The 27,427-nt window shown below is 41.2% G+C and overlaps 1 protein-coding gene across 1 annotated transcript in view; it reads right to left on the reverse strand.

Moving 5' to 3' along the window:
- Positions 1 to 438: 438 nt before the first annotated feature.
- The window catches only part of BBS4 (Bardet-Biedl syndrome 4), a gene marked incomplete at its 5' end in the record, with an annotated part of 42,802 nt that continues 15,813 nt past the window's right edge, over positions 439 to 27,427 (reverse strand). The window contains 13 exons of the mRNA XM_007958627.1: positions 439 to 566; positions 1,106 to 1,307; positions 2,067 to 2,208; positions 3,028 to 3,097; positions 4,975 to 5,146; positions 5,249 to 5,401; positions 6,386 to 6,454; positions 7,608 to 7,662; positions 15,214 to 15,341; positions 17,401 to 17,454; positions 20,437 to 20,509; positions 22,480 to 22,591; positions 25,823 to 25,886. Of these exons, the coding sequence (XP_007956818.1) occupies positions 439 to 566; positions 1,106 to 1,307; positions 2,067 to 2,208; positions 3,028 to 3,097; positions 4,975 to 5,146; positions 5,249 to 5,401; positions 6,386 to 6,454; positions 7,608 to 7,662; positions 15,214 to 15,341; positions 17,401 to 17,454; positions 20,437 to 20,509; positions 22,480 to 22,591; positions 25,823 to 25,886 (1,422 nt within the window). The remainder of the gene's footprint in view (positions 567 to 1,105; positions 1,308 to 2,066; positions 2,209 to 3,027; positions 3,098 to 4,974; positions 5,147 to 5,248; positions 5,402 to 6,385; positions 6,455 to 7,607; positions 7,663 to 15,213; positions 15,342 to 17,400; positions 17,455 to 20,436; positions 20,510 to 22,479; positions 22,592 to 25,822; positions 25,887 to 27,427) is intronic.

Consider the following 27,427-nt stretch of genomic DNA (forward strand, 5'->3'; position numbering starts at 1 on the left):
TATGTTAGGGGCTAATATAGCTTAGCTGAGGCTTTGTTATCTCAAGACTACTGAGCAGAGGTCTGGTTCAGCCTCTCCTTGCACAAAGGAAGGGGTCATTCATCCAGGAGATAAAAGTCCTTTTGACATCAAACAGCTCCATATGGCCTGCTGCTTCTGGGAGCTCCATACATATACGGCACCAAGAACCTTGCTCCCAGTCTCACAGGATCTTCCTGCACTGTCTTCTCCCTTGTCCCTGGCAGACGAGGTTTGCAGGGCTGCTGCACAGATCTCAGGCTCCTCTATGGGTTCTTCCTGCTCCACAGCACGCCTGGCATTCTGTTTTGAGCCTGTGCCAGGAGATAGTGCTGGTCATCACGCTGCCTGTGCCACGTGACCTTTCCTAATCTAGTACATCCTAGCCAAAGAAACCCCCACTCTGGGGACATTCTACTCCTATTTTTCTCTTATTTGTTCTGATGCTTCAGTTGCAAGAGTGGTGTCAGCTGAACTTGCTGTCACAGTGGGCTCTGGTTCCAGAGGAAGAGATGGTGGCTTGGTGAGCTGGGATGTTCCTCCAGCACCTGATAATGAAACAAACAGCTTGAATTCTGAGTTCACAATTCCAGAAGAAATCATTATTTTTACTGCTAAGAGGAAACTCCATTATTTTCTAGGATTAGTGGAACTGCGGTGGATTTTACAACCATGAGGGAAGACCATGACTGAAGAGAGAAACCAGCAGTCAAGTTTGCACTCGACACGTCAGTGAAAGAAATCTTTCATTACCTGCACATGCCAACTTACGATGAGATGGTGAAAATTCAAGCAGGACTGCATTACACAATGTACTATAACGATGTATTTATAAGCATGAAAACTGTAAAGATCCAACGTATTGATCATCTGACTAAGCCTGACAGCAGCTGTTACTACTGCACAGCTTGCCTTAAGGAGACACGTGCCACTTTGACCACCCTGGGGCTTTTTCCCCTCTGGGCAACACTACTACTGGAGACATTCTGAGTGTGAAAAGTACAAGCCTCACTCAAAGCTGCAGCCTCTTTGCTGCCACAAGGGGTTTGGGCCTTAGGTCCTCATGGAGCTTTGTGCAGCCTCCTACCTGTGGTGAGCTTCCTGTATGCAGCTGCTGAAGACATCGCCTGTCCTAGAGCCTGATTAGAGCCGAGAGGCTGTTGGAAAACAGCCAGCTTGCTGGTTGAACAGGTCCGGTGCTTTGATTTGGAGTCTTTAACTGGTTTAGTCCAGACCAGTGCCTCTCCAACCTGGAGAGCTGCTCCCAACTTCTGGGCCATCTCCACCATCTTGTGCCCACATGAGAAGAAAACAAGAATCACAGGCATGACTGGCAGAGAAAGCTCACCTCCCTGTGCCTAGGCCGTCCATCAGGGAATTTTAGCTGCCACAGTGACTGCTAGTCCTGGTATGAACAGCCCTGGTGGTGCAGTAGTTAAACACTCGGCTTCTAACCAAAAGGCAAAAGGTTCGAACCTACCAGCTGCTCTGTGGCAGGAAGATGTGGCAATCTGCCCTCATAAAGATTACAGCCTTAGAAACTGTATGGGGCAGTTCTACTCAGGGTCCCTGTGAGTGAGAATCTAGTAGACGGCAACTGGTTTGGTTTTGGATCCCTGGCATTTGACAGAAGAAGTGCTTTCTGCAAAGAAATCATTCTCAAATAGCAGAGAACACAAACTGCCCCAAATGGTGGCAAGGGAGTTTATGCAGAATCTCAAAACCCAACAACCAAGTTTGGTGCATTATTGGGCTAAACTCCTGCTTTTCCTAGATGAGAAGTAGGAGGCAAAATCTATAAAGAAACAGATTTCAACTCAGATGAGTTGTAATATCAATGACAATAACTCAGTAAGCTTTAATTCCCTTTTATAATTATTGTCTTCCAGGACAGTTTTTCTTAGGTTGTTAATCATTGAAGAATTCATGCCACCAGCAACTTCAAACCTGAAAACAGCCATGAACCTATAATACTGGGATTATTTGGGCTTGATTCAAAAGTCTCCTGACCACTTGCTATGTCTCCTAGGAGCTGCTAAAAGACACACCTCAGAGTCAAATTCCAGAGAGCTGCTGTGCTTGACTAGGTTGACCTTCTTCTCCATCTCCTGGTACTGGGCCAGGGCGCCCCTCTTCTCTCCCTGGTTGTAGAGCAGCACAGCATAGTTGAGGTTCACCAAAGGGTTACACCTGTGGCAGACAAACAGTCTAAGGAGCTGGGGTTTTACAACAGTCACTTGGAGATCCTTCTCATTACACACAAACCAAACAAAACTGGGTAAACAGACAGTCTTCCATTACCCAGCAAGATGGGGACACACATGCAGTGTGGACTGTGGAGAAGAATCAAGGAATTAATTGTCCAACCAGAGACCAGATATTGGGACCAAGTCTGACATCTCAGACCTCCACAGAAACCAACTGGGTCAGGGTTGAAAAAGGATCCCTATGCTGCTTTCTGGAGTCCCTGGGTGATACAAATGGTTAACATACTTGGTTGCTGACCTAAATGTTTGAGTCTACCCAGAGGCACCTCGAAAGAAAGGCTTGGTGATCAACCTCCAAAAAATCAGCCTTTGAAAATCCTTTGGAGCACAAAAGCCTGCAGAGCACAGTTCTACTCCGATACGTATGAGATCCCATGAGTCAGAGTCAGTGTGACAGCAACCACAAAAACCCTGCTTTCCAAAGGAGCGTCAAGTTTCTCTTCGGTAAAATTGAACCCAGAGGCCCACCATTATCATACCATCCAGCCCCACGTCTGCTCTGACTTTCTCTGGCATCCTGACTACTAACACTGGGACTGGAAACGTTCTCTCAGGAAGAGCCAGTGTCAATTCCTGCTGAGTCATCGTGAGCTCTGGAGCCACATCCTTCTCCACTTAGACCTCTGTACAGAGGCCACAAAGCAGAGCTGAGCTCACTCAGCCAGCACTAGTGCTATGGCGCCACCTCGTGGCTTTGGAGAGTCCTACCTTCCCCAATACCATTCCCAACACAACAGCTTACTTATCCAGGAGGACTGCTTCGGCATAGGCTCTCTTGGCATTCTCTACATCCTCCAGATTGGTCAGAGCCACTGCAACAAAGAAAGTGAGCAATGCAGCTGAAGAGCCCAGCTTAGAAAACAAAAGAGATGTTTCAAGACCACGGTTCATTCAGCCCCCAAACTAAACTCTTCCTTCACCCTATCAGCTAAGGGCTTCATCATTTAATCAGTCACTTAGCTTAGACACCTGGTGTAGTTCTCTCCCACAGTGCCCCCTCTAAAACTGATCAAGTGTCAAGTTCTATATATATTCTACTTTCCAATTCCTCTTCTGTCTTTGTCCTTGTTCAGGTCCAAGTAGTTCCAGCCTTTCCAACTCTTCCTCCCACTGTTGATGCCTCCACCTGCCTCCACTCCACCTTCCACAATGCCATCAGGTATCTTAAAGATGCACAGACTAATCTAACCATGTCATTATCCTATGTAAGAATCCTATTGGTTCCCCATCACCAACAACTGTGATTTTTAAACTTTCATTTAGCAACAGAACCCCCTTTCTTGAAATCAGTGTTTCCTGGAAGTCTGCTATACAAAACACAAGCAAAGCTGTTCCAGAAGCCCTGCTCAACCCACCTGCTCACCAACCTGTGTACTTCACTTCTAGCAGACATTTTCATGGAAATCCCACTTGAAAAGCATGGCCTCTAAGATAATGTCTAAAGTCCCTATGCTGTACCACAGCTCTATATAATTTGGCCCCAAACTATCTTTTCCTGACTCATCTCCCACCACAATCTATACCACTGATGCCACTAACTGCAATTTTATGGCCACGTGCCTTTGTTCTTCTTAGCCTGAAACATCCCACGCCACATTCTCCACTACTGAATTCCAGCTTATCCTTCAAAATCCAGTGTGAAGGCCACCTCTACTTTATGTAGAGGTAGAACCGCTGCCTTATAGTATGGCTTGTTTGTTTGTATTTCTATGTTCCCATTAGAACATGGGCTGTCTGTATTCAAAAAAAACCAAACCCACTGTCACTGAGTCAATTCCAACTCATAGCAACCACCATTGAGTTTCCTTCTGCAGAGTGGCTGGTGGGTTTGAACTGCCAACCTTATGGTTAGCAGCCAAATGCCTTAGGCACCGCGCCACCAGTCACTACTACTCAATTTGCTTTTGCAACCTTTCTAAGTAAAACCCCCACAGTAATGAGGAAAAAAAAAAAAAGAGACGTGAAGACCACTACCAATGAAGATACAGAAACTGCTTTTAGGCTTACATTTTAAACTCAGTATATGACAAAATATCCCCCAGAAAGAACAGTGCCAGTACTTTTAAATTTTATGCTTGATTTTACATAATAAATGTTATAGTTTATTTGATTAATCTTCATAAATTTTTGTGATCAACGTTTGAATATGTATGGAATAAAACGGGTTTTCAGGAAAGGAACAACACTCTAGACCATCCTGCTCAAAGGAGATAAGGGTTTAATGTAAGATAGCTTGACTTAGAATTACTACCCAGAGACCAATGATACAACAGCAACAACATAATTAATAATAATGGTCCAGATGTATACCCACAACAAAAACAATCGTTAATAATCACTGTTCACCTAACAAATGGTGAAGGCAAGAGCCCACCTAAAGCCTGAGCTCTTAGTATTCTATGAAATCTAGGACTTAGTTGGACTTATAATACATAAAATTAAATTGTCAAGCCAGGAGAAAAAAATTGGCAAAAGGAGGTGAACTAGGGATTATCTTCATTTAACTGCTGGGTGTCTGAGTGAAATTCCCCTTAAATCTTCCTTCAACCTCTAAGAGAGCAATCCAGAGTCCTATAGTGTCTGCAAGGGAATGGCTATGATGGGATATTAAGCCTTGGGCCTCCTGTAACTATAATTTGCTTCTCCCTCATTAGAAACAGGGGAGGAGTCTGCACATGGTGTCTCTTACCAGCCAAGAGCATGTAGAGCTCCCCCATCTTGGGCTGGAAGTTGATGGCCGCACTAAGGAAATGGAAAGCTGATGCATACTGCTGCATGGTCAAGTGCACAAGCCCCAAATTATATAGAATCTTCCAGTTGAAGGGTGCCAAGTAGTTGGCTCGTTTCAGGCAGCTGATAGCCTGCAGGTGTGAGGGGACAGAGTGATGAGAAGGGTTGGCAAGCACGGCAAACCCAGTGACTACATGCACAAACACAAAGAAAGAACACAAGGAAATACTCACTGCCACGTATTTCTTCTTGCCAAAGAAACACATTCCAATGTTATTCCAGAGTGGGGGACTCTCTGGCACAGCACAAGCTACGACTCTGTATTTGGTGAGGGCAACATCAAAGTCCCCATGGGTCTGCATCATGCTGCCTGCTGCCAAGATGGCCTGAAACATGGGACACAGGCAAGTTAGTAATTCAGTCAATCTCAGAAGACTATAGCAGTGAAGAGGCCTTCCTAAGTGTTGATACTCAGCAGCCCACTAGCATAGATGGGACTGAAAACCTTATTCCAAGGAGATAGATAATATATTCAAGCTACTGGGATAAATGGATGTAAGGAATGTCCCTCCACTCTGCTGTAGCTCTCTTTGGGTCAGTACAGAGAGAGAAAAGATAAAATGTCACTGGCTTTTACCCATTTCACTTGTCCCCTGTGTCCAGCTAGGGTAGTCAATATTTTCAAGTATCAGGGCCTCGGAAACAAAATTGCTTTTAATCTGTTCCCTGCTGCTCCTCTCTGGTACACCAAGTGCTCCAGACACCTCCAACCAAATCTGCCCTTGGCTACTTAAGCTACAGCTCCTCTGCCATGGACAGAGGGTGTGTGAGCCTTAGGTGTCCAGTCCCTTTCATTTCCCTAAGGAAAGGAGTCAAAGTACAGAGCTTGGTAAACAAGGAGGTGGCCCAGTCAAGCTGACAGGATTTCCCAGATCAGGACTGAGTCTGAATCCCGCACACAGTCTCTCAAATCTCCCTTCGTGATACTCAGCCACTTGCTTACCCTCCTTCTCGCCCCTTAAGTCCTGGGGAAGGGTTGTAATCTCAAATCCTTTACAGGTTTTTGGAAACCATTTTACCACAATTATTTTTGACAGTAGTTGCAGAGGTTTTTGCTAATTTTCCAAGTAACACATAAAACTTTACCGGTGCTACAGTTTCACAAATGTGCTCTTTCAGAAGGTAAGAAGCAGAGTACCAACACTTTACAATATTTTCAAATAAACAGAGTCACCGTTCATTTATATGTTTTCTAAGAAAAAAATAATTCCTCAGGCAGAAGATATCCCATTACTTTCTGGGGTCAGACCATTTGTAGAAACCATGAGATCAGATGTATGAAGGCTCTGGGGTTTGACAGCCTGCAATACCTTGTAGTTGGTAGGGTCATAAGTCAGTGCATTTCCAAGGTGCTCAAATGCCTTCTGGTAAACGCCGAGCTTGGAGAGAAAGCAAACCAGAGAATTCACATCAGAGGGGAGATGGCAGTTAAGGAGTCTGGCTGACCACATCCCAGATAGAAGCACCCAGATTTCTGTTAGTTCCTTTGATTAAAAAAAAAAAAAAATTACAGGCACTAGATAAACTAAAATCCCCATAATATTTGTGGTTTCCCCATTTTGCTAATTTGTTCCCTGACAGTATATATTTGTAGGAATAATCTCATCTGTCATATTCATGCTATTGCACATTAATGTCTCTTAACAGGAAATGGATTGGTTAGCCTCATCTCCCTTGGGCCAAACCAAAGTCCAGGAGGATTAGTGGATACCAGGTCAAGCTCCTGATTCCTTTTAAAGAAAAATAAAACTGACACTAAGGCCACCACCGAGGCAGAGATGAAGCAGGATCATGAGCAGGGAACTTGGAAGTTTGGGGAGAGGAGAGCTAGGCATAGATGAGGCTTCCCAGGGACCCTTGACCCCCTGATCCTCAGGCTGATGCAAAGAGAAGTAATGGAGCTTAAACCCCATCAACACTCAGGAATTCTCTTTATTCTAGTGTCAAAGTACACTCTTTGTCTCTTTCCTAGCACATAGGGAGGAAGTGGGAAGACAGCTGTTACATTATGGGGACTACCATCAATGTCATGAAACAAAATGTGTATGAACTGCTGTATGGAAATGAATTTGCTCTGTAAAATATTACTCAAATCACCCAAAAACAAAAAAGTGGGGGAAAGGAAGACTCTTTTCCCTCCTTCCCTTTCTCCTGGTTTGAAGATGCAGCAGAAATGGTCTTTGCCCCAAAGCCCTAGATAGTGCTAACTTTTATCAGTTTTCCTCCATAAGAAAATAACAGCACCCCCAGACAATACCAAATAATTTTTCCGTGGTGGAGTAAGAATCGTAACTGCACTAGACCCAAATAAAATTGTTTCTGACTTGAATGCAGGAAATTTATTCATTCCTTTAGCAGACAAAGAATATCAAATACAGAGAGCCAAGACTCATGTGTTTCATATGCCCGTTGATAAAATATGTCTGAGTAATGTTAAAATGCAAGGCAACAACCATCCACACAAATCCAAAAGCATTCCTAACATCAATGAGTAAAGAGTTTTTGAGTGAATGAGTAAAGAGTTTTTATTACCTGTAAGTAGAGTAATCCTAAAGTTGTGAGAAGTTCTGTGTTTTCTGGTGAGAACCTGCAAATACAGATCAGTTATGCTCAGAGAGAAACAAGATGTGTGGGAAACACTGAGACACACTCCAAGTAATCTGCTCTTTTGCAGCAAATGAGATTCAGGTGAGCTCCCATTCCCCATGGATATTCCTGAAGGCAAGTTGAGAATTTCATTCAAAAGTAGGTCATTTCCCAGACTTACTGGTCTGATACCCCCAAGATTATGGCCCCCAGTCACCCTTCGAAGGAGCTCTGGTGGTGTAGTGTATGAGGCATTTCTGACTGCTAACCAGGCAATCTACTTCCATAGTGATGATGTTGTTGTTATTTGCCGTCGAGTCAGCCCCGACTCATAGTGACACTGCCTTGGAAACCCAAAGGGGTCGCAATGAGTTGGAATCGACTTGATGGCAGTGAGTTTCGTTTTTTTGGTTTTTTTTTTAATCACTCTTCAGGCCTGGAATTGAACTTACTCCCATGGCTTCCAGCCAACCACAGGCAGGCAGGCCTATAAGAGGAACAATTAACATTCCTTAGAACAGCTGACCATGGGAGGTCAGAAGGGCAGCATGTGTGCAGGGAGATAGCTCAGGGGGCAGGAATGCATAGGAAAGAAGGACACAGGGAAAAGGTAACCACACTGAAGAAGTGGAAAGAGAGATGTTACTTTATGAGAACTGCAGTCAATCTCACGAAATAAAATGTGTACAGACTGATGATTGGAAAATGAATGTGCTCTGTAAACTTTCACCCAAATCACAATTAAAAAAATAAAAGTAGAGAAGGCTATTTCTGGCTTCTTGGTGCACAGGGAAGTAATAAGGTCCATTCTGAGACACCCTCTAACTTCTTAGGGGTTAGTTAAAAAAAAAGGTAAGTTATTTCAACCCTGGCCAGAGGGAGAATGTTCAAGCAAGAAAGGAATGGGACTTACAATCAGAGTGTCAACTGCTTCAGCCCGGTTCAGTCAAGTGACACTGGATGGGACCTGAGTTTTTAAAATGAACTTCTTAGAATGCTAAATGGAATGGAAAAAATTATGGGTCGAAGCCTGCTGCAAACCTAATTTTCCTCTTAGAAAGCAAAGGCAGCGTGTGCACTGCACAGCAACCAAATCTCTTGACCTGCTGAGTTGAAAACAGCTGTGCCTGGCTCAAAGATAGCTGCTGACCATGCCACTCTGAAAGTCTGTCACTCTCCATATTCCTAGCAATAATCCAATGTCACACATCAGGCTCCAGAAAGGGCTCACTATGCCTATTTCAAGTCTCTCATTCCAGAGGTTCCTGTTATGATTAGTTAGCATTTCAGTTCACCCAAATTTTTAAAATTCGGTTCTGTTCTGGTGTTGCTTCATCGACCATGACCGATCCAGTTTGAAGCCCTGCTTATAATGCAGACTCCTAAAGGCCCTGAGGGAAGAAAGAATCTATGGAACATTTGAGTCACGCTCTAGACTACAGCTATAGAATTATAGAGCAATGCTGGATAAGCCAAGTCAGTCTAGAACACACAAGTTTTAGCCAGCTCCCTCTCGTAGATTTCTTTTTCTGTGCTCACAATGACACAATGTCTGTGTAATTTAGGATCCCAAGAGGCCCTTTCCTAATGCTTTGCTCTCCAAATGAAACAAAAAGCCATACTAAATAGCCAAACTAAACAAAAGAAGAGATGTAGGATCCAGCCCCAGGAAAGAATCAGCCATTGGCCTTTGGGAATAAACACTGGCTAAAGTAAAAAAAGTATCTGTCTTCCCAATTCCTCACTGATATTTGTCTTTGTCACAAAACCAAAACAACTCTGAGCTAAGATGATCTGACTACAGGATCATCAGGCAGTCTCAACAGTGAAAAAGTCAAAGGGCTTCTAAGGAATAAGGTAAAGCACTGAGTGCCTCAGGGAAGACAAGAACCAGAAGCCAGGGGAGGCCTGAGCCGGCCAAACAGCTTACATGATTGCAGTCCCTGAGGTATGAACATCTAACTAACACCCCATACTTGTCCTTTAATATTATATAAATGTGCTCTCACTTTGAAACCAACCTGTAACTTGCAACAAATTCTTCATCACAATCACCTTCAGGTGCTGCACATGTAGCTTTTAAATTAATGAAAAGCCTTCAAGCCCTTGTTTTTAAAAAAAAAAAAATGCATTTTATCGAAATATAATTTATGTACAGTGAAATACACAAAACTAAAGTGACATGGGTCAATGCATTTTTTTGCAGTGTTCCCCCGCTTCCTTCTCACCCCTGAAAACCAACAAAGAAAGTTTCCCTCCATATATAAACCTTTTCTTGACCCTCCACAACGAACTAATACTGTATTTATCCTTCTGTGATTGACTTATCTCACTCAGCATAATGTCCTCCAATGGGTTTATCCAATGTTATACGGTGTTTTGCAGACTCTGCATTATTCTTTAGTGCTGCACAGCATTCCACTGTGCGTATGTACCACAGTTTGGTCATCCACTCCTTCCACTGATGGGCACGTACATTGTTTCCACCTTTTTGCTGTTTTAAATAGTGCTATGAAGAACATGGGTGTGCATATCTATCTGTTCCTGTACTGGCTCTCACGTCTCTAGGATATATACCTATTAATGGGATTTCTGGGTCAAATGGTATCTCCAATTCCAGCTTTCTAAGGAATCGCCCTACTGCTTTCCACAGTGGTTGTATCACTTCACAGTCCCACCACCAGTGTATGAGAGCCCCAGTATCTCCACATCCTCGTCAGCATTTGGTATTTTCTGTCTCACTGAACCGTGCCATCAGTGCTGGGTGGGGTGAGATGGCATCTCATTGTTGTTTTGATTTGCATCTTTCTGATGGCCAATGATTGTGAGCATCTCTTCATGTATTAGCTGGCCACCTGAGTATCCTCCTTGGGGAAGTGTCTATTCACGTCTTCTGCCCATTTTTCAATTGGATTGTTAATTTCTTTGGTGTTGAGGAGCTGGAGTTTTCTATAAATCTTAGAGATACGTTCTTTGCCAGATACGTAATTATCTACAAGTATGAGTTTGTTGCTGTCATTTTGTTATGTGCTTTCTCGTGGTGTTTTCTTTGTTCCGTATAATTTTCTATGCTGAGCTCGTTTTGTTTATGAATCGTGTTATCATTTCTTTCATTGCTACTGTTTTAGTATTTGCTAAATATTTTGGCTGGTTCTCTATTTTATTTTGATGTGGAGGTTTATCCTTTTTTTTTTTTTTCAGTTACCCTGTGAGTTATAGTTTTCTCCCCAAGTTTAGAACAGTCTGTTCTACTAGTTGTCTTCCCTACCATTTAGAAATTCTGTAACGATACAGTTTTTTCCCTCTTTTTAGCTTGTAGTTGTCCTCATTTGTCAATTGATGTCTCTGGTTCCCTGTTTACAACCTTGTAGGTTTATTTACTTTGGCTACTTCCATAGCTAGGTTGGTTTCTGGGTTATGTCACCATGTGTATTAATGGTCAGTTATTGTTTGCTGTTGTTGCTTCTCTGTCCAAAGGACTCCCTTTTGCATCTCTTGTAAGGTTGGTCTGGTTTTAACAAATTCCCTTAATTTCTGCTTATCTGGAAATGTCCTCATTTCACCATCATATCTGAGGCACAATTTTGCTGGGTATATAATTCTTGGTTGGAAATTTTTCTCTTTCAGGGTTTTATATATACCATCCCACTGTCTTCTCACCTGCATGGTTTCTGTGAAGAAATCCAAGCTTAGTCTTATTTGCCCTTGTAGGTAACTTTTCATTTTTCCCATGCTGCTTTCAGGATTCTTTCTGTCTTTGGTTTTGGTGAGTTTGATGGTGGTATGTCTTGGTGATTTTCTTTTGGGGTCTATCCTGTTTGGGGTTCATTGGACTTCCTCAACGGACATATTCTCATCTTTCATTATACCAGGAAAATTCTCTTCCAACAAATTTTGAACAATTTTTTCTTTGGTTTTATTTGTCTCTTTCTGTTCTGGAATTCCAATTACAGGTAGGTTATTCCTTTTGATGATATCCCACATGAACCTTAAGTTTTCTTCATTTTGTTTTGATCTTTATTCTGATTGATCACTTTCTAAAGAAGTACTCAGGTATATGCCTTCAATCTCACTAATTCTGTCTTCCATTGATTCAGTTCTACTCCTCTGCCTGTTCAATGGTAGCTCTGGTGGCGTAGTGCCTAAGGCATTTGACTGCTCCAGAAGGCTGCTCAGCAGCCACTCCTCAGAAGGAAGGTTGGGCAATCTACCTCCGTAGTGATACTGTCTCAGAAACCCAAGGACGGGTTGCTATGAGTCAGATCCAATTCAATGGCAGTGTGTATCTATTTCTGAAAATTTAGTATTAATCTCCTGGATTTCTATGTGTAGATTTTGTATCATTTCTAATTTTTCATTTATTTTGTCATTTTGTTCTTGTATTGTCTTTCGAAACTGTTCTAGGGTTTTCTCTGTGTTTTTCTCAATTTTGTCAGTGTTTTCCTTGATCTGTCTCTCAATTCACTGAAGATACCTAAATATAATTCTTTTGAAATCCTTATCAGGGAGTTCCAATGCTGCATCTTCCTCAGGGATGTTGTTTTGGGTCTGTATCCTGGTTTCTTGTTTCTCCTGCTTTATCTTGCTTCATTGTGTGGACTGTGATGCTCTGTTGTCTCCAAGGCATTGTGACATTTTTGTGTTTATATTTAATTGGTGATGGTATGCTGGAGTGACTTGCCCATGATTTTCGTTTTCTTTGTATGTTATCTACATAAGCAGGGTACTGTGCTGTGCTCCTCTATTCACCAGCACTTATATACTCACCACCTGTTTCCTTTCCCATTGTCAGCCTCCCTCATGTCCCTGCCATCCTCAGCAAACAGAGCCTATTCTTAGGTCCCTGGAATCCGAATGAGACTGCTGTCACTGTAAAATCCAAAATGGCCACTACTTATAAAGATTCCAAATGGCTGTGCCCTTGGTCACTTTATGGCTGCACCCTCAGTCACTTTAAGTATCTAAAATGGCTGCCGCTTATAAACAATTAGTGGATAGCCAAAAGTCCACAGCTCAGGTTGTCTCCCTCCTTGCTGTTTCTCTTCCTAGTCATAGGCCACCAGCCCAGCTGTCCCTGCATCCCTTGGTGACCAGGGCTGATCTTTAGGTCAATTCTCAGGTCCCAACACCACTTGGAAATATTCAGTCTGTTGGTCCTGTCAGAGTAGCTGACAGTCCACTGCTCCAACCGTCTCCATACTCACTATTCTCATTCAGGTTTTTCCACTAGTTGATCCCTAATCCACTTCTATATACTACCTTTCAAAGCTCAGGACTCCAGGATTATCTTCTGTATCTCTGTCAATTGGTTTCCCTTTTCTTTGTTGAAGAGGGTCTGTGGAGCTTGTCTGCCTATTCCTCCATCTTACCAGAAAGTCTTCAAGCCTTTCCTTGCACCAAACCCACGGCCATCAAGTCAATTCCAACTCATATTGACCCCTATAGAGTTTCCAAGGCTGTAAATCTTTATGGAAGCAGACTGCTTCATCTTTTTCCCACTGAGCAGGTAGTGGGTTTAAACCACTGACCTTTTGGTTAGCAGCCCAATGCTTTAACCACACCACCACCAGAGCTCCTTCCTTGCACTAAAGTAAGACTAAATAAGAACCTGTTGCAACTTACTTGCAAATTTTACTTAAAGACACACTTGGGGACAAATCTTGTTTGTAAGCTGGGGACTGCCTATAATTTGTCTTTCACTTTCTGCCATAATATACATCTATCTGATCACCTCCCTCCTCAACACCAAGTAAGCGGCATCTATGATTCTGGCAGCATCCATGTCCCCCAGCCCCAAACACAACAACTCTTTCCAAAGCTGTGCCTCCAAATGCTCCACTGTCCCCTCTTCTTCTTTGAGAATTTCAGTAAGTTAAACCTTTGACAGTCACTGAAAGAATGTCTTGGGGTTCAGGTGCACTAATCTAAGAGAGCCAACTTCTAGAAGGCCAAGATCAGAGCTACCATCCAACACCATAGGCAAAGAGGTACTCTGCATATGCTACATGGTTCCTTCCTACTTGCCCATGTAAACTTACTCAATCCTCTTGATGACAAAAGCCTGTCTTGGAGCTTAACAAAGGAGCCTGGTGGTGTAGTGCCTATTGACTGCTAACCAGAAAGTTGGCAGTTCAAACCCACCAGCTGCTCCTCGGAAGGAAGGTTGGGTGATCTACTTCTGTAGTGATACTGCCTTGGAAACCCAAGGAGGGGTCTCTATGAGTCGGATCTAACTTGATGGCAGTGTGTTTTGTTTTTAGAGCTCAATAAACCAAGGGATTTTTGTGTCAATTTAGACACACGTGGTTGAAGAAAATTCAGAAAGCAATACAGGCACTGATATAACCAGAAGAGGTCATCATTGTAGAAAACAAAGATGAGTAACAAGTTAAAAGAAACCTTAGTTCAGAGTTGAATTATCAGGAATAATAGACCTGGAACCCACACAACAGACATTCTATTAAGTGATTGAACACTAACACATTTTGCTACAACTGTCCCACTTCAAAGAAACAAGACTAGACCCTAGGCTGAAAAGACAAGCAGTGTGTGTCCCTAGAGAGGGAACATCATCATGGTAAGGTCAGACAGTTCTGTTACCAGCAGGGGTGTGGCCTCTCTTAACATTTCAAAAAATATGATATTGGTCTCATGCTAGAAAGACCAGATGTTTATTACTAAATCAGGAGATATCTGTCTCTAATAATCTCTCGAAACACAGGATCTGTTCTAAAGTGTAAAATTAGAGTGGCAGACTATCTGTCAGCTAACCCCAAAAATCTGTTCTCTCCTTCTTTCTGGGCCTGCCCACTTCCCTTGCAGCTAAGTGTGGCCACCTGACTAACTATGAGCCATGGAATGTAAGCATCCAATGTACATCATTTAAAACTTACTATAAGCTGCTTCTGGAATGCTCCTTGGAAGCAAGAATGGCCAGACTTCGTCTCACCTACTTTGGTCAAGTTGTCAGAAGGGACCACTCCCTGGAGAAGGATATCATGCTTGGTAAAGTAGAGGGTCAGTGAAAAAGGGGAAGGCCCTCAATAAGAGGAATTTACATGGTGGCTGCCAACGATGGGCTTAGGTACAGCAAGGATTTTGCGGATGGTGCACAACCATGCAGTGTTTCTATTGTACACAAGGTTGCTATGAGTCAGAGCCAATTTGATGGCACATAACACCATAACCACCACCACCACCAAAATAAGCTGCTTATCCTGTAGTTAGCTTCTTGCATCCTCTCCCCACACCCAGCTTCAACTGTGTAGATGAAGACAACAACCTAAGGAGTGCTGGGTCAATAAGCAAGGAACATTGATCCCTGACTGACCTTGGGGAACAGAGCTGCCCAGCTAGCCTCAACCAGCCATACTGATGTAAAATGGATTCCATAAGGAATCCATTAGGACCCCTTAACCTTAACTTTAGTTTACCTTTACTCTAGCTCATACACATAGCAATCAGTCACACAATTTTCTGTTAGGCTTGGGAGTTTTTACATCTGCTCCCAGTGTTTTTCAGTTTCTGCTTTCAAGGAAATAAACACACTTACTCCACTGCTTTCTTGTAGATTTCGATGGCCTTGTCCAAGTCTCCCTCCAGCAAGTGGATCTTTCCCAGCATTATGTAAGTCAGATCATGCCTACTGAGCTGTAGGGCATTGTGCAACTGCTCCTGTGCCTAACAAGGTTAATGGAGTAAAGAGAACCCAATCATTACCACTGAAAGGTAAAAGGACATGACTTTGTATGGGTGAGGTAGAGAAAAAGCTCCTACTATACTAATGTAGTAACATCCCATTTCAGCAAATGGACCCCACTAGCTGAAGAAGCAAAACCTATTAAAACTGTGCTTCTTGACAAGACAACTGGCAACATGGGGTTTTAGTTTCTGGAGCCACTTGGGAGAGTTTACACAATATGATTAACCTTTCTGAATGTTTTCTGCTTCTTGCTATTCACACCAATGACTAATATGTCACTTCTTGCTATTCACACCAATGACTAATGTATCAGGTAAATGTAACAAACATTATGGTATAGCATAGAGCACTGCACCAAACTTGATTCCAGTTGCACCACTGACCAAATGTGCAACATTTCCCCAATGGGCTTCATTTTCCCTACCAACAGGATAGCGAATGAGTGTATGGTTCTTATTTATGCCCTCAACAAGCATCCACTGGGTGCTAAAGATAACACAGTTAACAAACAACCACTGTGCTCTGGTAGAGCTTATATGCTAGCAGATGATCAAAAGGGCTTTGTTTAGTCATTCATTGATTCAACAAGTGTTTATATAAGAATGCCAGGTATTGTTATTTTGCTCAGCCTACTAGCTTTACCTAAAATCTAATTCTCCTTCTCATAAGTACAGGCTGAACCAAAGACCAATCCCCCCTTTCCCTAGGTTCTGAGTAACCTATGAATAGAAATCTACTTGCTTAAAATATTCTCTGAAGAGAAAAACTTTCTAACCAAATATATATAAAAAACAATATTTAGATCTATCCAGAAAACCTAAGGAGCCCACTAAATATAAATATATGTGTATAATTATATATATGTGTGTGTGTATATATATATGTGTATGTATGTATATATATATATACACATACATACATACACACACATACACATATACACACACACATATCTTACAGGATAAAAGTTAACACTTATTCTTCAAAGGCTGAGGTGCAGGTTTTTTTTCTTTCACATTCCTGAGGAACAGACCGGATTGCACCAATTTTCAAACTGACACAAATCAAACAATGTGAAATGGGTATTAACCCATTCAGAGTCTCTCAGTCCTGTCAGCGATAGGGAAAGGATAATGAAACTTGACAATCATCAGGACTCTCCCCAACCCCACTACTACTAAGCTTTGGAGCTCTTAATAATTTAGTCTAGCCCTCAATTAAGGTACTTTTTTTTTTTTTCCTTTGAGTACCAAGGTCAGCTCATACTGTTTTTTCTCTGATTTAAGAGCTTTGAAGCCTACAGTTTCATCACAATGAAATGTTAAGTTCTCACCATGAAAAATTACCTTAAAAACTGAGAACTCTCAGAAAGCACATCCACTTAACATTTAAATTTTCTAATGACCTTAAATGGGAGCTCTGGTAGCGTAGTGCCTAAGGCACCTGACTGCTAACCAGAAGGCTTGCGGCAGTTCAAACTGACTCCTCGGAAGGAAGATGGGGCAATCTACTTCCGTTGTGATACCCCCTCAGAAATCGAAGGAGGGGTCACTATGAGTCTGGTCTGACTCAACGGCACATAACAACAACAAAAGACCTCAAAAACTAAAATCAATTGCTGACAGAGCATAAGACAGCTCACATGGTCATGACTACACCTTTAAGACTTAAGGGTCTACTCTTTGATATCTAAGCTTTACTGAATACTTGTTTCTATGGAAAATTGAACTGAAGGAAAGAGAGAAAGAAGAAAGGAAAAAAGCAGTTACACTGACATTCTTCTTGTAATATTTCTAGAATATTTTATTTTCTTGTTCAAATCAGAAAACATGTTTTTAAAAAAATCCAGGTGGATAATGACAAATTAGGGGTAGGAAATGGGACTAAATATATAAGGTACTCTAAATTCATTTCCAAGCCCCTCTGCAAGCACTAAGAATTGCACAAAAAGAACAATGGTACCTGTGCAACAATGCATGTACCCTCAAAGAAATCCCAGGCAACCAGTCAACTGACACCACCATTTCTATGAATTACCTTGTTGAACTGCTTCAGGTAAATGTAACAAACTCCTAAGTTGTGCCAGATCTCCTACACACAAAAGAAAGGGAAAAGGCTTAGGTGTCAGAGTAGATATCAGAGTGAACGGCAGGCATTTAGAGACTGGTGTTGCTCAGCTAAGCCTAAACTTTAAATTTAATTCCACAAAATGGGCTCCTTAACATAAAAAATTAGGTATAAAGCAGAATAAACAAGTGATCTTCCTGGGTCTATGGTACCCTGCCCATCCCTATATCCTTTTTCTCTAAGAACAGTTCCCCATCCAAACCCTCTGTACCCCCATCTCAGAAGAGATTACTCAGAATCCCTGCTTATAGGGCAGCAGACCACACAGCTCCGTCTTTATGCCATATATACCTGTACCTCTGAGCCAATCAGATTCCTTTCCCTAAAAATTTGGTTTGGAACAGAATTAGCTAGCTGCAAGCACTAAATTTGTGTGTGTGTGTGTGAGTGATCTGGGTGAAAATTTACAGAGCAAATTCACTTTCCATACAGCAGTTCACATACACTTTGTCTCATGACATTGACACTTCACTACAACGCAACAGCTCCGCTCCTACTTCCTCACAACAGTCACCTCTTCCCTGTGTACATCCCTCCATGTACCCCTGCCCCCTGAGCTGTCTCCTTGTGCATAAACAGTTTTCTTTCTCCCATGATTGTTCTCTCCAAGGAGTGTATTTACCTCAGGTAAATGTTCAACTCATATGCCTATCTTTTGCTTGGCTGGAAGCCACAGGTGTGGGTTTAATTCTAGACCTGAAGGGCAGCTAGCGGCCATAGTCTCAGTGGTTCCACCAGGCTTTATCGGACCAGCAAACCTGGTCCCCCTTTTTTATCCCAAATGATTTTGAGTTTTGTTCCACACTGTTCTCCCTCTTTATCCAGGATCTCCTACATAGATCCCCCTCCTGAGTGGCTGACAGTGGTAGCCAGGCACCATCTAGTTCTTCTGGTCTCATAGTCGTATAGGCTGTGGATCGCATAGTGTACCAGTCACTAGGACTAATTCTTTCCATGAATCTTTGGTTTTCTTCATTCTTCTTTGCTCTGGATGAGGAGAGACCCATTGTTGCATCTAGATGGCTGCTTGCAGGCTTTTAAGATCCCAGTCGCTACTCGCCAAAGTATGTTTTGTGTAGTATGTTATGCCAGTTGAGCTTGATGTCCCCTGCGACTATGGTCCTGAGCCCACAGGTTCAACCACTCACTCGGTCCCTCTGGGCTGTGACCAAGAAGTGACTACAACCTTGTCCCTTGTCAGCTCTACTATACACCTGGGAATTTAGATCATATAAATACACTTATAGGACCATTGTCTGCCAACCCTATACATGGTCTTGGGTACATTCCCCGCTTCATAGACATACCTACTAGTTCAGCCTGTCCACCCATCTATCCACCCGTATACCCATGTTTGCCTTCACTGACAACGCAGTACTATATGTGCAAAAGGGTTCATCTTTGTTGTCTGCACCTCCCATGTACCTCTCTCTGTCTTCCTCTTCCTCAATGCTACCATGTTGATCACTCACATTTGGTACACTGCCTTTCTCTTCACCCAAATCAATACTTACCTCTACCATAATCTAACAGTGTTCCCTCCCCTCCCCTCCCACTCCTGGTAACCAACAAAGAAAATTTCCTTCCATAGATAAACCTTTCCTTGATTTTTACAATAATGGACAAGAATGACTTATTGCACTCAGCATAATGTCCTCCAAGTTCATCCATGTTGTACAGTGTTTTGCCAATTCTACATTATTCTTTAGTGTTGCATAGTATTCCATTGTGTGTATGTACCAAAGTTTGGTTATCCATTCCTCAGTTGATGGGACACATAGGTTATTTCCATCTTTTGACTATTGTAAATAGTGCTGCGATGAACATGGGTGTGCGTATGTCTGTTCTTGTCATGGCTCTCACTTCTTTAGGATATATACCTAGTAATGAAATGGCTGGGTCAAATGGTATTTCTAATTCTAACTTTTTAAGGAAATGCCATACTGCTTTCCACAGTGGTTGTACCATTTTATAATCCACCAGCAGTGTATGAGAGTCCCAATGTCTCCACATCCTCACCAGCATTTGTTATTTTGTGTCTTGTTGAACTTTGTTACTAGTGCAAGCACTAGATTTACTAGGTATTGTGGACTTGGGGATGGATAGCACCATCTAGAGAGAAGCCACTGTGATGGGACATATGTCATTGGAGTTAGTCTGTTGAAGTCTACAGCAGAGGTCAGCAAACTATGGACCATGGGCCAAATCTGTCTCCCTGCCTTTCTTTATAAACAAAGTTTTATTGGAACACAGCCACACCTGTTTATCTATGGATCTTTTGCACTACAACTGCCATTAAGTAGTTTCAATGGATACCATATAAAGCCACAATACTTTTAAATATTTACTATCTGGACCTTTTCAGAAAGTTTGCTGACCCCTAATCTACAGAAAGAAGCTTTCCAGTTCTTATCAATTCAAATCTAACCTCACCTTAAGTTTTACGGAATCTCTCATATTCCCTTATAATAAATTCCCATTTATTTAAGGTAGCTAAAAGAGAAAGGAGAAAGCAAGGACAAGGAAACTGCTCTTGGCAATCATAGTAAGGACCACCCTGTTAGTAGTGCAAAGTTATGAAGAAATAGACTTTTGACCCTATAACACAATGCAATGCACTGCCGTCAAGTCAGATGCGACTTACAGTGACCCCTCCTTGCGTTTCCGGGGAGGTGTCTCTATGGAAGGAGATTGCCCAGTCTTCTTTCCGAGGAGTGGCTGGTGGGTTTAAACCACCAGCTTTCTGGTTAGCAGTCAAATGCCTTAGGCACTATACCACCAAAACTCCTTTTGACCCTACACCTAGTCAAATTATCAAGTGTGAGTACAAAATAAAGACATTTTTTGATATGTAGAATCCAGTAATAATAACATAAGACAGTCAAATGATAAGTGGAACCATTAGCATGCTTAGTAATAAAAAAGTTCTGAAAGTTCTATGCTTACCCAATCTTTCTGGTTAAGTTTAGCTGCTTCATTATATACTTCTACGGCAGCTTTATGTTTTCCCAAAAGAAATCTGTGGAAGACATACATTTCTCATAATTATTACCTCAAACCTTTTGTAAGACTAACCCCACTAGCCCTGTACTTCACTCATTATTACATCCAACAGGGAATTCTAAAAGCCTCTTCCCTACAAGCTAGTTGTGCTTGTAGCACTCCTATTAGGGATTCAAACCAGTGGCTGACAAAGCAAAACTAGAATGGATCCAAATTTTTTTCAACTTTGGGTGATCCAGAACACTAACTGGAACAGGAAAAATTATGGATCACAGCTCTGGAATGGAAGGCTTAAAAGACACATATTGAGCTTTTTATGGAGCTTGATGTGTGACACTGGGTACTACCAGGACTGTGGAGAGCAACACACATTCAAAGCAGCACAGTCAGCTGCCATCTATGAGCAGGGCAACAAGTTTCCAACTCAACCAGTGTGGTAGTTATGTTTGTGTGTCAACTTGGCTGGGCCTGGTGAGTGGCTGGGCAGCTGGTGGTAGTTATTCCCCATGATGAGACTGGCAATCAACTCCATGGTGGGATGCACCACAGCAGCTGAGTAGCTGCCTTTGGGAATGTGGTCTGCTTCCTGTATTTAAGGAGAAGCTTTGACAATGGTCTCGAGCCTATGGCACGCATGGACCCTGCATGTAGCCGTGTCGTTGCTCAGAAGCCTATCATGCTCTGCCGACCTTGGGACTTACAATGGACTTAAGTTAATGGCCTGCCATGTGGTTTGGTAACATCGGGACTGTGCCTTTTTACTTGTCAGCCTGGGGGCTTCTCAGCCTCAGCAGCTGTCTGAGTGAAGAAATGCCTCTAACTCCAGTGGGCCGGGAACAGGAGTCACAGCTGGACCCCAAGGTTGAGGGGCTTTCACCCAGCCCTTAGAGGCTGGCACTTTGAACTTGGACTTAAAGCCTCCAAACTAAGAATAAACTCTTGTTTGTTAAGGCCATCCCATTTGTGGTATAATCTTGTCAGAGCAGCACTAGGTAACCAGAACGCTATGCAACACACACAATGTCCTTGTTTTCTAAAAAGGAAATTCAAGTTCATAGCAGAGCTTCAAGGCATAATTTTTCCCATTCTAATTAGTGTTCCAGTTCACCTATATTTTAAAAATTTGAGTCCATTACAGCATTGCTTCATCAGCCATGAGTGAACCAGGCTGAACTGGTTCGAATCCCTGGCTCCTATACACTAACAGCACAAGCTCTTTTGGCAGGGATTGTACTAGCAGCTGTCCCAGTCTACATTTCACATCAATTTTAGTGAAAGTCTTCTGTAATGTTTTCCTCCCCCTAATGTACTCCCAAATGTCAACCAAAACAGACACAAACCAGATCGTATATAAGATTAAGCAAAGGAACTGTCATTATTTATCATCATCATTTATTATGGAAATGCTCTTCCCTCCCAAGCCTAAATCTCTTTGGCACTAGATCATGAGTCGAGAGAAATGGGGACTCTAGGGCTCTATACACAAGACAAAACAGGTAAGCCAATATACGTAAGAAAATGGAGATGGATTCTACTTTACTGCTCTGAAATGAAGGTGTGCGTAATAGTGTATAAAGACTTTGGAGGTTGCCTGCATCCAGAAGCCTTCAGGGCATTCATTTAACAAATACTGAAAACCTACCAAGTGTCAAGTATATGCTAGTGTTGGGACAGCAGATGAGAAAAACTGCATGGACTGCCTATATGATCAAGGGACTTAGGACACGAGATATTAGTACTCATATTATAAACAGTATCAGTGTCCTTCCTATCAAAGTAGAATGAATACACAGTCTTTTAAATACTCAGTTCCTTAATCTATTACTTAAATTTCAATATAAATTCACACTCTTAAAAGTGAATCCTAATGTATCTACTAAGCCACAGGTATCAAGTGCTCAAGCTGCCAACAGCAGCCTCCACTTCAGAATGCATTTCACACCATTTTCTCTGAGTACCCTTGAGCTCCCAGGGTGCAATACTCACAAAGATCTGGCCACCTGCTTGAGGTTGTCAGCACTCTGAGGGCTGAGAATAGCACACGTCTGAAAGAGTTCTAGAGATTCTTGGATATGTCCTTCTAGGCGAAATATCAATGCTGCCAAGAAACAGAAAATAAAACCATGAGCCTGGCATGAGAAAAACTGGAGAAGAGGGAAGTCATAACAAAGAAACTCTGTGGATAATTATATCTTTTATATAATCAGATGTGACGTCAGTTGGTTATGTATGCAGAGAGACCCTTGAAACAAGTAGCAAAGTTGTTGACAAGCTAAAATAAGTTTTAATAAGGGAGCTCCAACCTACTTACTCCTATACTCCCAGCATCCACCACACAGATAATCAGGTGCCTTGAAAATTATAATAAAATATAAGGGCAACACACAAATTAACTGGGTTTCTATACACCAACAATGAGCAATCTGAAAAGGAAACTAAAGAAACAATTCTATTTACAATAACACTAAAAAAAAAAAAAAAAAAATACCTAACATAATCAGGGAGATAAAAGACTTATACACTGTAAACTATTAAAAAGAAAAAAAAGTACAGAGAGAAATTAAAGAAACCTAAATAAATGGAAAAGCATTCCATGTTCATGGAGAATATAATACTGTTAAGATGTTAACACTACCCAAAGCAATCTATAGATTTAACTCAAACCCTATCGTAATTCCAGCAGCCTTTCTTTGCAGATATGGAAAAGGCAATCCTCAAATTTATATGAAATTTCAGGGGCCTGAATAGCCAAAGCAATTTTGAAAAAGAAGAACAGAGTAGGAGAACTTATACTTCCCAATTCCAAACATACTATAAAGCTGTAATTACCACAACAGTTTGGTACTGATGTAAGGCTAGACCATAGACATATAAACCAATGGAATAGAATTGAGAATTCAGAAATAAGCTCATTCATCGATGGTCAACAGGTATCTGACATGGGTGCTAAGTCCATTCAAAGGGGAAAGAACAGTCTCTTCAAAAAATAATACTGGGAAGACTGGATCTCCACATGCAAAAGAATGAAGCTGGACTCATAACTCACACCACACCTGAAAATTAATGCAAAATTTTAATGTTAAGAACTAAAACCACAAAACCCTTAGAACAAAATATAGGGTAATGCTTCAGGACCTTGTTTTAGGATTCTTAAATGGATTCTTAGCTGTGATACCAAATGCTTGAGCAACAAAATACAAAATAAACTAGACTTCATTAAAATTGTGCATCAAAGAACTTTATTAACAAAGTGAACAGACAATCTACTGAATGGGAGACTATTTGGAAAAGATATATCTGCTAAAAGTTTACAATCCAGAATACAGAAGGAACATCAACAACAAAAATGCAAACAACCTTAACAAAAAATGGACAAAGGACTTACACCTTTCACAAAAAAAGATATACAAATGGCCAACAAGCAAATGAAAGGATGTTCAATGTCATAAGTCACTGTTGTTGTTGTTGTTATGTGCCGTCGAGTCGGCCCCGACTCATAGCGACCCCTCCTTGGGTTTCCGAGGCAGTATCACTACGAAAGTAGGATTGCCCAACCTTCCTTCCGAGGAGTGGCTGGTGGGTTTGAACCACCAGCCTTCTGGTTAGCAGTCAAGTGCTTTAGCCACTATGCTACCAGAGCTCCTACTAGGGAAATGGAAATCAAAACCACTATGATACAGTACTTCATACCCTCTAGGACGGCTATTATCAGAATAATGGAAAATAACAAGTGTTGGCAAGGATGTGAAGAAATGGAATCGTCATCCATTGCTGGTGGGATTAGAAAATGATGAAGCCACTGTGGAAAAAAGTTGATGGCTTCTCAAAAAGAGAAACATAAAATTACTATATAACCCAACAATTCCACTCCTAGGCATATACCCAAAAGACCTGAAAGCAGCAACTCAAACAGATATTTGTATACCAATGTTCACCACAGCATTATTCACAGTAGCCAAAAGGTAGAAACAATCCAAGTGTCCATCAACAGAAGAACACATAAACAAAATGTAGTGTACAAAGAAATATTCAGTTATATAAAAAATGAAGTTCTGATACATACTAGGAAATGAATTAACCTTGACAACACACTAAGTGAAAGAAATCAGATACAAAAGGACAATCTGATCCCACTTACATGAAATATTTAGAATAGGCAAATACATAAAAACAAAAGTTTATTAGTAATACCAAGGGCAACTGAGAGGGGCAAATGAGGAGTTATTGCTTAAAGGTCATTGAGTTTCTGTTTAGGGTTAGAAGAATATTTGGAAATGGATAGTGGTGATGGTTGCACAACATGGTAAACATAATTAATGTTACTGAAGTATATACTTAAAAATGGCTGATACATTTTGTTATATATATTTTATCACAATACAATTTATTTTAATCATCATACAAACTCTTTTCATAATAAGAACATCCTTGGACTTCCCCATCAGAAATTATATTTACAATGGTAATTCAGACTTACACCTGATAGTTTTGAGAAAACCTCAAAACTGGCAAATGGAATTGATACCCCAAGTCCAACAAGGAGATTCTGGCAAAGAATACAGTAATATTTCAGACTTCAGTTTTCATTATGATAATTTTTTTAATCAGAACCAAGAATTTTTCCTAGGTCTAAGTTTTTAGAAGGATATACACTTAAGTATTTTCAGGCACTGAAAGTCTAGAACTTGTGATACTGGGAATACAAAAACTTTTTTTTTTTTTTTGGTCATAATGACCTATTCTTATTAATTCTTTCAGAAAATTATGTATTAATCTGATGACTACAAATGCAATAAATGGTAAACCAAAACCATCATTACACCACAGAGAAAGTCTGCGGAAAAACTAAGGATGCTACTTTTGGCATTAAAGGGTAAAGTATAAGCCATAGCGCCTATAATTGGTTTCTGATTAATTTGATTTATTCTCTGGTTATCATATATACTTCTAGGCTTCTTCCCTCCTCCATTCTGACTTGTCTTAAAAAAATCCTGAAGCCTTTTCTCATCTCTTTTAGCCTGACTACAAGGAATCCTTCCAAAAGCATCTTCTGGCCCTGAAATCACTGCATAAGGCAGGGATCCTAAGCATCCATTCTGAAAAATACTGGCCAAAAACTAAAAATGGGATAAAGGACTGGAGCAAAAAATTTTTAATAGTATTAGTCATTTCTGAAGTCAAAACCAGAACAAGAATTATGTTCAGATTTCAAAAAAAGAGAATACTGAATAAGACCTTTAAGGAGCATACTTCACAAGCTGTTTGCTCTTTTTCAAGGACCCAGACAAAGTGTGCACTTCTGTAGTAAGAGAGAAAATATATGTCTTACCTTGGACATATATGGCATATTCACACAACCCCTGAGTCTCCTGAAGCTGTTCTTTGATAACAGCCTGAGAAAAGATGAAAAATACTTCTGAATAGTGGTTAAGTGTCTTTAAGAAAAGACAGACATAGACAAGGGACATATAAAAGAAAACTAGGGAAGGTAGATGGGGCTATCTACTTCCATAGTGATACCACCTCGGAAACCCAAGGAGGGGTCGCTATGAGTCGGGTCCGACTCAAGGGCACATAACAACAACAACAACGAAATCATTTAGAATTTTTTTTTTTAAAGTATCAACTCTTGTTATGATTAGTTATTCTAGAACAGGGATTGGCAAACTACAGTCTGTGGGCTAAATCCAATAACACAGACTGTTTCTGTGCAGTTCTTGAGCTAATAATGGTTTTCTTTTTTTTTTTTTAAGTGTTTTTTATTTTTAAAAAAAAATCAGAAGTCGAATCTTTAATGGGTACAGAGTTTCTGTTTGGGGTGATGAAAAAGTTTTGGAAATAAATAGTAGTGCTGACTGCAAAAAAAAAAAAGAATAATATGCAACAGAGACTCTATGTGGTCTGCAAAGCCTACAATAAAATTGTGTCAACCTCTGTCTAGAAGCTTCTGGAGCTAAAGCAAACTAAGAGAGAATGAAAAGATTTTCAAGCACCATTATAGATGCTGGAGACTCCAGCAACTGACAAACAAACAAACAAAAGATCTACCTTTCTATTACAATGAACTAACCCAGGGTGCCATAAAAGCCTATTGATAGGCACCTAATTCTATCTTAGAGCAACAGGCAAGCCTTTCCGCAGTAAACAGTTTCAAATCCTGCACTGGCAACAGGGGAAGATAAACTGAGGTGGCCAAGGTAGTCAGATAGCATAGAGAAGGCCATGCCAAAAAAAAAAAATGAGGGTCATGGGGAAATCACGATGACCTGTAAGGAGGGAATAATCTGATCCTATTTGCTCTACAGGAAAATCATTTCTGGAGCACTGTTGAAAGTAGAGCAAAAGGGCACTAAAAAGTTGGTAGAAGAATATTTGTGATAATTTAAGTAAAAATGATGGGGATCATTTAAGGCATGGGAAGGGAAAAACATGGACAATTTCAAGAGATAATAAGAGAAGAAGGTTCTCCAGAACTTAATTATCATCATGGGAGAAGGGGAACGGGAGATTCTGACAGACAGCTGGGTGAATGATGGCCACCCCTGAAATGGAGAACGAGGAGTAAGTTGGGAAGGGAAGCAGATAAATTCAGCTACAGAAAAGTTAAATTTGAAATGCTTGTGAGGTACTCAGTAGGTATCAAACTGGCCCTAGAGATCAGGAAGAAGAGTGTAGAATGAGTAGAGAATGAGATCAAGGGACGGATGGATCCTGGGAATATCCCCAACTCTTAAGAAATGAACAGAGGCATACCCTACTGGGAGGATTGTAAAATGGTGCAACCACCATAGAAAACAGTATGATGCTTCCTTAAATAGTTGGAAATAGAAATACCATTTGAACCAGCAATCCCACTACTAAGTATATATCCTAAAGCAGTAAGAGCTGGGGCACGAATAGATATATGCACATCCGTGTACACAGCAGCACTGTT

Source organism: Orycteropus afer, unplaced genomic scaffold, assembly GCF_000298275.1.
Source record: "Orycteropus afer afer isolate SDZICR_OR568_19922 unplaced genomic scaffold, OryAfe1.0 scaffold00015, whole genome shotgun sequence".
NCBI classification, from domain to species: domain Eukaryota; kingdom Metazoa; phylum Chordata; class Mammalia; order Tubulidentata; family Orycteropodidae; genus Orycteropus; species Orycteropus afer.